This window comes from Dryobates pubescens, chromosome 20 (assembly GCF_014839835.1).
Source record: "Dryobates pubescens isolate bDryPub1 chromosome 20, bDryPub1.pri, whole genome shotgun sequence".
Lineage (NCBI taxonomy): Eukaryota > Metazoa > Chordata > Aves > Piciformes > Picidae > Dryobates > Dryobates pubescens.
In genome coordinates this window covers 19,596,135-19,608,166 of record NC_071631.1, presented here as the reverse complement: position 1 = coordinate 19,608,166, position 12,032 = coordinate 19,596,135, and the positions used below count along the sequence as shown (strand labels likewise).

The window sequence follows — 12,032 nt, the reverse complement described above, 5'->3', positions numbered from 1 at the left end:
GGAGGGGCGCAGGCACCCCCGGTCCAAAAGGCAAAGTCTGGATAAGGCGAACAAAAAAAAATGACATAAAGAAGAGCGACTGCCCCCAAAGCGGGCGCTTTGTCACCCAAAAGGGGCCCTGCCGGTGGCCAGCGGCGGCCGGGGCTGGGCCGTGGGTGTCACAGGGGTGAGCCTGGGGACAGGGACACTGTCATAGGGCTGTGCTCTCCGATTCCTCCTCTTCCTCCTGCCGGGTGGCCGCGCCCGGCCCCGAGAGTCTCTGCGCTGCTTCCGGAGGGTCCCGGCACAAGGCGGCGTCCGGAGGGACGTGGAGGGAAGGGACCTCGAAGCGGAGCAGACCTGCGGGAGGGCAGCGTGATGGGGATAGGGCCCTGGGGCCTCAGCTCACCTCAGCGGGGCTGGCACCGCGTCCGTGCCACCAGCGGGGATGGCAGCAGCGGGCCCCGCTCCGGGCCGCCCCATCCCAGACTGCGCCACCAGCCCCGCTGCCCTGCCCCCCTCTCACCACCGTTGTGCCCTTTCCCCAGTGTGGGTGAAGTGGCAGAGGTGGCAGCTGGTGTCGCCGGTGCCACCAATGTCCCTTGCTGAGAGGGGAGGAAGCCACCCCCACAAAGCAGCTTGGGGAGCCTGTGGTGGGCAGCAGCTCCTGAGGAGTCATGGCAGTAGGGTGGCACCCATGCCAAGGTGTGACATCAGGGCATCACTGAGAGGGGAGGAAGCCACCCCCAAAAAGCAGCTTGGGGAGCCTGTGGTGGGCAGCAGCTCCTGAGGAGTCATGGCAGTAGGGTGGCACCCATGCCAAGGTGTGACATCAGGGCAGCACTGAGAGGGGAGGAAGCCACCCCCACAAAGCAGCTTGGGGAGCCTGTGGTGGGCAGCAGCTCCTGAGGAGACATGGCAGTAGGGTGGCACCCATGCCAAGGTGTGACATCAGGGCAGCACTGAGAGGGGAGGAAGCCACCCCCATAAAGCAGCTTGGGGAGCCTGTGGTGGGCAGCAGCTCCTGAGGAGTCATGGCAGTAGGGTGGCACCCATGCCAAGGTGTGACATCAGGGCAGCAGTGAGAGGGGAGGAAGCCACCCCCACAAAGCAGCTTGGGGAGCCTGTGGTGGGCAGCAGCTCCTGAGGAGACATGGCAGTAGGGTGGCACCCATGCCAAGGTGTGACATCAGGGCAGCACTGAGAGGGGAGGAAGCCACCCCCACAAAGCAGCTTGGGGAGCCTGTGGTGGGCAGCAGCTCCTGAGGAGACATGGCAGTAGGGTGGCACCCATGCCAAGGTGTGACATCAGGGCAGCACTGAGAGGGGAGGAAGCCACCCCCATAAAGCAGCTTGGGGAGCCTGTGGTGGGCAGCAGCTCCTGGGGGCACACGGTGGTAGGATGGCACCCATGCCAGGGTGTGACATCAGGGCAGCACTGAGGTGTGATGTCAGGGCTGCATCCATGCCAGGGTGCGATGCCAGGGCTGTGCCTGTGCTGGGTTGTGATGTCAGGGCTGCACTGGTGCCAGGGTGTGATGTCATGGCAGAGCTGTTCTGGTGCCAGGGTACAGTGCCAGGGTGTGATGCCAAGGTGTGATCTCAGGGCTGTACCGATGCCAGGGTGCACTGCCAGGGCCATGGCAATGCTGGGGTGCAACACAGGGGGTGCACTGGTGCCAGGGTGCGATGCCAGGCCTGTATCCACACTGGGGTACAGTGCCTGGGTGTGATGTCAGGGCCACACAGGTGCCAGGTGGGTACACCCATGTCAGGGCTGCACTGCTGGCAGGGTGCAGTGCCAGGGTGCAGTACTGGGGCTTTGCTGGTGCCAGAGTGCAGCACTACTGGGGCTGCACAGGTGCCAGTCTGGGGTATGCTGGTGCCAGGTGTGGTGCCAGGGTGTGATGCCAGAGCCATGCTGATGCCACTGCCACCCCAAAGCAAGGTGCCTGCCTGGGGGAGGCCTGGCCCTGGCTCTGCAGGGTGCCCAGGGCTCATTGCTCCCCTGTGCTGTCCCCCCCTCCCAGGCAGGAGGGCACAGCCCTGTGAGACCCCATAGCCTGAGAGCTCCCTACTATACCCACCCTGTGTGTCCCCAAGTGTCCCCAGTGCCACCTGGCACTTCCAAAGCACCACCCTGACTGTGCCCCTCCAACACTGCTGTATGGACACTGGGGAGGGGCCATGATGCCATCAGGGACAGGGAGCTCAGCACAGCAGGAGTGCCACAGGCCCTGGGGACATCACCACCTTCCTGGGGACGGTTTCACCTTGCCAGGGACACTGCCACCTCCCCAGGTGCTTCACCACCTTCCTGGGGATGGTTTCATCTTGCCAGGGACACTGCCACCTTCCTGGGGGGCACTGCCACCTCCCCAGGTGCTTCACCACCTTCCTGGGGATGGTTCCACCTTGCCAAGGTCACTACCACCTTCCTGGGGACAGCCCTGCTTGCCAGGGACACTGCCACCTTCTGAGGCATGCTGCCACCCTCCTGAGTGCACTGCTGCCCTGTCAGGGGTTCTGCCACCTTCCTGGGGACACCATCACCTTCCTGGGGACACTGCCACCCTCCTAAGCGCATCACCACCTTCCTGGGGACAGTCCTACATTGGCAGGGACGCTGCCACCTTCCTGAGCGCATGGCCACCCTGCCAGGGACGTCACCTCTCCCCTGAGGACAGATGGAACCTTTTCAGTTAGGATGTCACCTTCCTGGGGACATCATCCACCTCCCTGGAGACAATTCCAGCTTGTCCGGGGGCACTGCCACGTTCCCTGGGGTCCACTGTCACTTCCTCACGGACGCTGCCACCTTCCTGGGGACAGTTCCACCTCGTCAAGAGCACTGCCACCTCCCCTGGGGGACACTGTCACCTCCTCACGGCTGTCGTCATCTTCCCGCGGCCATCGCGACCCCTCTGGGACCACCGCCACCCCCCTCCCCGGAGCCCTCCCGTGCCCCGTTACCTGCCAAGGCTCCGTCCCGGGGCGGCTCCGGGGCCGGGGAGGTCCCGGGGGTGGCTGGGGGGGGCTGGGGAGGAGGGGGCAGCGTCGGGCGGGGTCGCGCCTTGGCCGCGGGGCGAGATTTGGGGGGGGGGACAGCTGCGAGGGGGGGCGGGGGAGGGGGCGGAGGGGGCGGGCAGGGCCCCGGGGAGGCTGCGGCAGGGCCGTACGGGGAGGGGGTGCTAGGCGGGGTCGGGGACAGGCTGGCGGGGGAGGGCTGCGTCCCCCCCGGCAGGATGGGCGCCAGCTTCTTGGCCACTGCGAGAAACAAGTGGGAAAGGAAGGGGGGTCAGGGGGAGGGGGTCACAGAGAGGGGACCCCCTCGGCACCCCTTCCCCCGGCCCCGCTCCTACCTTTGCGGGGGGCGTGCGGGCTCTGCTCGGCCGTCGGGGGAGGCCCGGGGGAGGGGTCCTTGGGCCGTAAAGTGCTGGCGGGGGAGAGAAAGGGCCGGGGGGGGGGGGGGCGGGGAACGACGACACCGGGAAAAAAAGGGAAAGAAGGAAAAAAGATAAGGGAAAAGGAAAAAGGGAAAGGGGAAAAAGGGGGATGGGGAAAAAAAGGCAAAAAAAAAAAGAGAAAAAAGGAAAAGGATAAAGAGGGGGAGAAGGGAAAGGGAAAAGAATGCATTGAAGTAAAAATAAAGGGAGAAAATGAAGGGAGAAAACAGGTAATAAAGAGAAAAAATAGTGGGGAAGGAATTAAAATGGAATAATACAAAATAGATACATAAAATAAAAGAATAAAAATCAATTAAAGTAAAATTAAACACTAAATAAATATAATAATAATAGAATTAAGAGGAAAATTAAACCCAACAAGCAGCAGCAGCAGAAGGCTTGAGTCCAGAGTGCCTCCCACCCCCAGCACCCTCTGCTCCATTATCCCAGGCTCCTGCTCCTCTCAGGGATGCTGAGCTCCCTCTGCTCCATTATCCCAGGCTCCTGCTCCTCTCAGGGATGCTGAGCACTCTCTGCTCCATTATCCCAGGCTCCTGCTCCTCTCAGGGATGCTGAGCACTCTCTGCTCCCATTATCCCAGGCTCCTGCTCCTCTCAGGGATGCTGAGCACTCTCTGCTCCATTATCCCAGGCTCCTGCTCCTCTCAGGGATGCTGAGCACTCTCTGCTCCCATTATCCCAGGCTCCTGCTCCTCTGCAGGGATGCTGAGCTCCCTCTGCTCCATTATCCCAGGATCCTGCTCCTCTCAGGGATGCTGAGCACTCTCTGCTCCATTATCCCAGGATCCTGCTCCTCTGCAGGGATGCTGAGCTCCCTCTGCTCCATTATCCCAGGATCCTGCTCCTCTCAGGGATGCTGAGCACTCTCTGCTCCATTATCCCAGGCTCCTGCTCCTCTGCAGGGATGCTGAGCACTCTCTGCTCCATTATCCCAGGCTCCTGCTCCTCTCAGGGATGCTGAGCACTCTCTGCTCCATTATCCCAGGCTCCTGCTCCTCTCAGGGATGCTGAGCTCCCTCTGCTCCATTATCCCAGGCTCCTGCTCCTCTCAGGGATGCTGAGCACTCTCTGCTCCATTATCCCAGGCTCCTGCTCCTCTGCAGGGATGCTGAGCACTCTCTGCTGCCGGGATCATGGAACTGTCAGGGCTGGAAGGGACCTCAAGGCTCAGCCAGTCCCAACCCCCTGCCATGGCCAGGGACACCTCACACCGCAGCAGGTTGCTCACAGCCACCTCCAGCCTGGCTGCAAACACCTCCAGGCAGGAGGCTTCCACCACCTCCCTGGGCAGCCTGTGCCAGGCTCTCACCACCCTCAAGGGGAACAACTTCTTCCTCACATCCAGTCTGAATCTCCCCATTTCTAGCTTGGATCCATCCCCCCCAGTCCTGTCGCTGCCTGCCACCCTCAGAAGTCCCTCCCCAGCCTCCTTGCAGCCCCCCAGCCGCAAGCCCCCCGCCCCCTGGCTGCCGGTGCTGCCGGTGACCTTACCTTGTCCGCTCGGCTGCTGGGGGGAAGCCGAAGCCGGTGGGCGGTGGGGAAGGGGCGGCCGAGACGTCCGGCGAGTGCTCGGGGATGGGCGAGTGGGGGGCTGTGGGGAGGTCGGCAGGGGGCGGGGGGGGGTGCAGGGCCGGGGGGGTGGAGGAGGCCTTGCGCACGGCCGAGGGGCCTCGACGAGCCACCCACGAGGTGTCCATCACCCTGACGCCCATGCTGGGGGGACACAGAGACAGCAGCTCAGCCCCGCGGCCCAGCCCCGCGGGGCGGGGGGGAACTGCTCCCCCAGAGCGCCTCTCCCACCGGGAAGCTGCTGGGAACGAAGCTCCAAGGCCGAGGTGGGGGGTGGCTGGGGGGAGTACCCTTTGTGCCACCCACCCACCTCTTCTGTCCTCAAGGGGGAGCAGGCACCCTCCCAGCACCATCCTGGACCGGAGGAACAATTTCTTCCCCCGAAGGGTTTGAATCATAGAATCAGTAAGGCTGGAAGAGACCTGAGAGATCATCAAGTCCCAACCTGTCACCCAGCACCTCCTGACTGCTAAACCATGGCTCCAAGTGCCACATCCAAGCCCTTCTTGAACACCTCCAGGGATGGGGACTCCACCACCTCCCTGGGCAGCACATCCCAGTGGCCAATCTCTCTTGCTGGGAAGAACTTTCTCCTCAGCTCCAGCCTAAACCTCCCCTGGCACAGCTTGAGACTGTGTCCTCTTGTTCTGGTGCTGCTTGCCTGGGAGAAGAGACCAACCCCCACGTGGCTACAACCTCCCTTCAGGGAGCTGGAGAGAGCAAGGTCTCCCCTGAGCCTCCTCTTCTCCAGGCTAAGCAACCCCAGCTCCCTCAGCCTCTCCTCACAGGGCTGTGCTCCTGACCCCTCCCCAGCTTGGTTGCCCTTCTCTGGACGTCAAACCCCAGGGCGAGCTCTGCAGTCCCCATCCCTGGAGGGGTTTCAGAGCTGTGTAGGTGTGGTGCTGGGGGCCATGGGTTTAGTGGTGCCCTGGCAGTGCTGGGGTAATGGTCAGGCATTGGCACAGGCTGCCCAGGGAGGTGGTGCAGTCCCCATCCCTGGAGGGGTTTCAGATGTGTTTCAGATGTGTTTCAGATGTAGATGTGGTGCTGGGGGCCATGGCTTTAGTGGTGCCCTGGCAGTGCTGGGGTAATGGTCAGGCGTTGGCACAGGCTGCCCAGGGAGGTGGTGGAGACCCTGGAGGTGCTCAAGGAATGTGTGGCCATGGCAGCTGGGGCCATGGTTTAGTGGCCATGGTGGTGCTGGGTGGATGGTTGGACTCGGTGACCTTCGAGGTGTTTCCCAACCCAAACAGCTCTGTGGTGCTGAGGGAGATGGTTTAGCGGTGGGCTTGGCAGAGTGCTGTTAATGGTTGGACTTGGTGATCCTGAAGGTCTTTTCCAACCTAGGGGATGGATTCTGGGATCCCAGCACCTTCCCAGCAGCTTCCCAGCCCCTCCAGCAGGTACAGTACCTTTGGATTTTCCTAAGGCTGCGTGGGCAGAAACACAGGGAGGTTAGTGTGCAACACCCCAACCTTGGCACAGGAGTTGCAAGGACAAAGGGCTCTGAGGGAGGGGACAGGAGGGGACCAGGCTAAGCCAGTGACAAGGAGAGCTCAAGATGGTTTTGGAGTTGGGCAGAAACCTGGAGGTGTTCTTCCAAGATGAGGAGAGCTCTGGGGGGGTGGAGATGGGGAGAGCACCAAGGAGGTTATTCCCAGCTGAGGGTGTAGAGCCCTGGATGTGGTTTGGGAGTTGAGGAAAGCCCTTGGGGGGAAGGTTCTGGAGATGGGGAGGAATTCAGTGATGAGTGCTGGAGAAGAGGAGAGTCTTAAGGACATGTTTTGGAGCCTGGGGGGAGCCCTGGGGAGCTTCTTTCAGGATGAGGAGTTCTGGGGCCATATTTTTAGAGATGGGGACAGCCCTGGGGTTGGATTTTGGAGATGGGGAAAGCCCTGGGGGCCTTTTTCTGGTGATGGGGAGAGCCCTGGGGGTGGATTTTGGAGATGGGGAAAGCCCTGGGGGCCTTTTTCTGGCAATGGGGAGAGCCCTGGGGTTGGATTTTGGAGATGGGGAATGCCCTGGGGGCACTTTTCTGGCAATGGGGAGAGCCCTGGGGGTGGATTTTGGAGATGGGGAAAGCCCTGGGGGCCTTTTTCTGGCTATGGGGAGAGCCCTGGGGGTGGATTTTGGAGATGGGGAATGCCCTGGGGGCACTTTTCTGGCTATGGGGAGAGCCCTGGGGTTGGATTTTGGAGATGGGGAATGCCCTGGGGGCACTTTTCTGGCGATGAGGAGAGCCCTGGGGGTGGATTTTGGAGATGGGGAATGCCCTGGGGGCACTTTTCTGGCAATGGGGAGAGCCCTGGGGCTGGATTTTGGAGATGGGGAATGCCCTGGGGGCACTTTTCTGGCTATGGGGAGAGCCCTGGGGCTGGATTTTGGAGATGGGGAATGCCCTGGGGGCCTTTTTCTGGCGATGAGGAGAGCCCTGGGGCTGGATTTTGGAGATGGGGAATGCCCTGGGGGCCTTTTTCTGGCAATGGGGAGAGCCCTGGGGCTGGATTTTGGAGATGGGGAATGCCCTGGGGGCACTTTTCTGGCAATGGGGAGAGCCCTGGGGCTGGATTTTGGAGATGGGGAATGCCCTGGGGGCCTTTTTCTGGCGATGAGGAGAGCCCTGGGGCTGGATTTTGGAGATGGGGAATGCCCTGGGGGCACTTTTCTGGCAATGGGGAGAGCCCTGGGGCTGGATTTTGGAGATGGGGAATGCCCTGGGGGCACTTTTCTGGCAATGGGGAGAGCCCTGGGGCTGGATTTTGGAGATGGGGAATGCCCTGGGGGCACTTTTCTGGCGATGAGGAGAGCCCTGGGGACGTTCTTCCAAGACGAGGAGAGCCCTGAGAGCTCTGTGGGTGTCCTTTGGAGATGAGGAGAGCTTTGGGGATACATTTTAGAGTTGGGGGGAGGCCTGAGGACACATCTTTGGGGTTGGGGGGAGGCCTGAGGACACATCTTTGGGGTTGGGGAGAGGCCAGGGGGTGTTTCCTGGCGCTGACCTGTGGCGGTGGTCCCTGCGGTGAGGGGGCACGCAGCGGCTGGGGGTGGGGAGCTTTGCTCTGGAGCAGAGCCCACAGCCCTTGCAGACCCCTGAGCACCTCATCTTGGCACAGCACAGCCCCAGTGCCACCCCACAGGCCGCCCCCACTCCCCACCTCCAGCCGGCTGGCAGCAGATGCTTATCGCTCTCGGGGAGCCCAGCACGGAAAGCCCCCCCCGGGCCCCCAAGCCCCACCAGCTCAGAGTCACCTCCCCCAGAAGGGTGGAACAACGCCACCACTGCCCTTTCCCTGAGCCCTGGCACCTCAGAGGCCCTACCCATCCTTCTTGTAGAACTCCAGCATCATGTTGTCGGTGGCCACGCTGAGAGGCCTCCGGCCCTGGTCGTGCTGCCGGCGCTCCGCGTGGTCCATGTCCGGCGAGGGCATGGAGCTGTAGTTGGCGTTGTGGTTGACGTGCATGGGGCTGCCGTAGTTGCCTGTCACGTTGAACTCGATGTCTGAGGGCAAGGAAGGAGAGGGAGGGAGGGCACACCTTGGCTTGTGTGTCCTCACTCAGGGCTGGGCTGGGGGGTGTCACTCGACAGGAGCCAGCAGGGAGCACTTGCAGCCCGGAGAGCCAAGCAGAGCCTGGGCTGCAGCAAGAGAAGTGTGGCCAGCAGGGCAGGGAGGGGATTCTGCCCCTCTGCTCCACTCTGCTGAGAGCACAGCTGGAGCTCTGGGGCCAGCTCTGGAGCCTCTGTGCCAGGAAGGGTCTGGAGGTGCTGGAAGGTTGGACTTGATGATCTTTGAGGTCTCTTCCAGCCTTGGTGATACTGTGAAGGTGTCCAGAGAAGGGCCACGAGGAGGAGCAGAGGGCTGGAGCTGCTCTGCTGTGAGCACAGACTGAGGGAGTTGGGGTTGTGCAGTCTGGAGTAGGCTCCCAGAAGACCTCATTGTGGCCTTCCAGGATCTGAAGGGGGCTACATGAAAGCTGGGGAGGGACTTCTGAGGGTGTCAGGGAGTGATAGGACTGGGGGGGACGGAGCAAAACTAGAAGTGGGTAGATTCAGATTGGATGTGAGGAAGAAGTTGTTCCCCAGAAGGGTGGTGAGAGCCTGGCACAGGCTGCCCAGGGAGGTGGTGGAAGCCTCCTGCCTGAAGGTGTTTGCAGCCAGGCTGGAGGTGGCTGTGAGCAACCTGCTGCAGTGTGAGGTGTCCCTGGCCATGGCAGGGACGTTGGAGCTGGCTGAGCCTTGAGGTCCCTTCCAGCCCTGACTATTCTGTGATTCCACTGGCACTGCAGGAATGCTCAGGGGGGTCCTGGAGCATGGAATCCTCCTGGAGGAACTGACTGGTCATGGCTTGGACAGGCACAGGCTGGGCTGGGTTAAAACCTGGCTGCTGGCCAGGCCCAAGGAGTGGTGGGGAGTGGAGCTAAGTGCAGCTGGTGGCTGATCCTAAGTGGTGTTGCCCAGGGCTCAGTGCTGGGGCTGGGGCCAGTTCTGCTTAACATCATCAATGAGCTGAGTGCACCCTCAGGCACCTTGCAGATGATACTACATTGGGTGGCTGTGATGATCTCCTGGAGGGTAGGAAGGCTCTGCAAAGAGATCTGGCCAGGCTGGATCCATGGGCTGAGGACAATGGGATGAGGTTCAACAAAGCCAAGTGCTGGCTCCTGCTCTTGGGGCACAAGAACCTCATGAAGGCTCCAGGCTTGGGGCACAGTGGCTGGAAACTGCCCAGTGAAAAAGGACCTTGGGATGCTGGTCAAGAGCCAGCTGAAGATGAGCCAGCAGTGCCCAGGTGGTCAAGAAGGCCACCAGCATCCTGGCCTGGATCAGCAATGGTGTGGCCAGCAGGACTGGAGAAGTGATTATCCCCCTGCACTGGGCACTGATGAGGTCACACATCAAATCCTGGGTTCAATTCTGAGCTCCTCACTCCAAGAAGGATGTTGAGGAGCTGGAATTTGTCCAGAGAAGGGCAGCAAAGCAACAGGGCTGGGGAGGAGCAGCTCAGGGAACTGGAGGTGTTCAGTGTGGAGAAGAGGAGGCCTGGGGGAGATCTTCTGGCTCTCTACAACTCCCTGAAAGGAGGTTGCAGTGAGGTGGGGGTTGGGCTCTGCTCCCTAGTCTCAGGTGATAAGAGAGGAAATGGCCTGGAATTGTGCCAGGGGAGGCTGAGGTTGGAGAGGAGGACAAATGTCTTTGCTGCAGGAGTGGTCAGGGGTTGGCAGAGGCTGCCCGGGGAGGTGGTGGAGTCCCCAGCCCTGGAGGGGTTCCAGAACCCTGTGGCCATGGCACTGGGGTACAGGGTTTAGGAGCCATGGTGGTGTTGATGGCTGGACTGGGTGACCTCAGAGGGCTTTTCCAGCTGGCACAACTCTGTGACTCCATGCAGGGGCCGGGTTGTGCTCACTGCTGGGACGACTCTCGCCAGGTCTCTGCGTGAGGCCTTCTGAAGCCAAGGGGAGCAGAGGGGGGCTGGCAAAAATCAATATGGGAGCCCAGCACTCCTTCCCCAGGGAGGTCTGGGAGGTGCCACAAAGCCCAGCCCAGCCCAGCCCAGCCTACCTCCAGGGAAGAACCAGTCTGCGTGCTGGATGAGCGGCTCGATGATGCCCACGATCTGCAGCGACACCGTCGTCATCATCTCCGTCATGTTCCTGCAGGGCGGTGGGCAGCAGTCAGCAGCCCCACCACAGCCTGGCCTTACCCTGCAGACATTCCAACCCCCACCTCCATCTGCTCCTGGGTGACCTTCTCTAAGTGACCTTGCCTTGGCTCAGCAAGAGGCTCCAGTTCTGGGATTCCCAGGTCAAGAGGGACTGGGAGCTGCTGGAGAGAGTCCAGGGCAGGCTGCAAAGCTGCTGAGGGGCCTGGAGCAGCTCTGGGAGCAGCAAAGGCTGAGAGCCCTGGGGCTGAGAGCCTGGAGAGGAGCAGCCCCAGAGGGCAGCTGAGCAATGCTCAGCAAGAGCTAAAGGAGCTGTGGGGGGCAAGAGGCTGGGGCCAGACTCTGCTCAGTGGTGCCCAGGGACAGCACAAGGGGCAGTGGGCACAGACTGGAACCCAGGAGGTTCCAGCTGAGCAGGAGGAGAAAGTTGTTTGTTGTGAGGGTGCTGGAGGCCTGGAGCAGGCTGCCCAGAGGGAATAGAATTAGAATAGAATAAAATAGAACAGAATAGAATAGAGTAGAATAGAGTAGAATAGAATAGAGTAGAATAGAGTAGAATAGAATAGAACAGAGTAGAATAGAATAGAATCTGAGTAGAGTAGAATAGGATAGAATAGGATAGAATAGAATAGAATAGAATAGAATAGAATAGAATAGAATAGAATAGAATAGAATAGAATAGAATAGAACAGAGTAGAGTAGAATAGAATAGGATAGAATAGAATAGAATAGAATAGGAGAGGTTTTGGAGTCTCCTCCTGTGGAGCCTTTCAAGTCCCATCTGGATGTGTTGCTGTGTGACCTGCTCTGGGTGACCCTTCTTTGGCAGGGTTTTTTTGACTGTAGGATCTCCAGAGGTTCCTTCCAACCCCTACTGTCATTCCCAGTGGGATTTTGGCCTCAGATCCCTCTTCACCCCCCTTCCCCACTTCCCACCTGGACCCCTTACCCATCAGCCTGTGGCCAGAGGAGGTTGGGTCCCAGCACGATGGCCACGTTGCTTGGAGTCATTTTGTTCATGTCCTGGTACTCGGTCAGCTTGGCCAGGAATTTGATCAGGTACCTGCAGAGTGGAGCTGTGCTGAGGCCCCCCAGAGCCATGTGCAGATGTGGCACTTGGGGACATTGGTCTGGTGGTCATGGTTTTGTTGGGTAGAAAGCTGGACTTGAGGATCTTAAGAGGTGTTCTCCAACCTTAATGACTCTATGTTGGGGTCTCCAGAGCCGTGCTGGGGTACCGATATGTATGGCTCGATACAGAGCTATGCTGGGGTGCCCAGAGCCATGCTGGGGTGCTCAGAGCTATGTTGGGTGGTACCCAGAGCTGTATTGGGGTATCTGGACCCATCCCCTCCCCAAGG

The 12,032-nt window shown here is 60.5% G+C and overlaps 1 protein-coding gene across 2 annotated transcripts in view; it reads right to left on the bottom strand.

Annotated features, from left to right (window-relative positions):
• ARHGAP44 (Rho GTPase activating protein 44) overlaps positions 1-12,032 on the bottom strand; it is a 45,189-nt gene continuing 33,157 nt past the window's right edge. Inside the window, exons 14-21 of one of the 2 annotated variants that reach the window (XM_054170933.1) lie at positions 11,621-11,734; positions 10,572-10,663; positions 8,333-8,513; positions 6,427-6,444; positions 4,937-5,158; positions 3,342-3,415; positions 2,953-3,246; positions 1-339 (exon numbers count right to left, since the gene is read on the bottom strand). In XM_054170933.1, coding sequence (XP_054026908.1) covers positions 191-339; positions 2,953-3,246; positions 3,342-3,415; positions 4,937-5,158; positions 6,427-6,444; positions 8,333-8,513; positions 10,572-10,663; positions 11,621-11,734 — 1,144 coding nt within the window. In that variant the 3' untranslated portion in view covers positions 1-190. The remainder of the gene's footprint in view (positions 340-2,952; positions 3,247-3,341; positions 3,416-4,936; positions 5,159-6,426; positions 6,445-8,332; positions 8,514-10,571; positions 10,664-11,620; positions 11,735-12,032) is intronic. The other variant, XM_054170934.1, reaches the window with a different exon arrangement.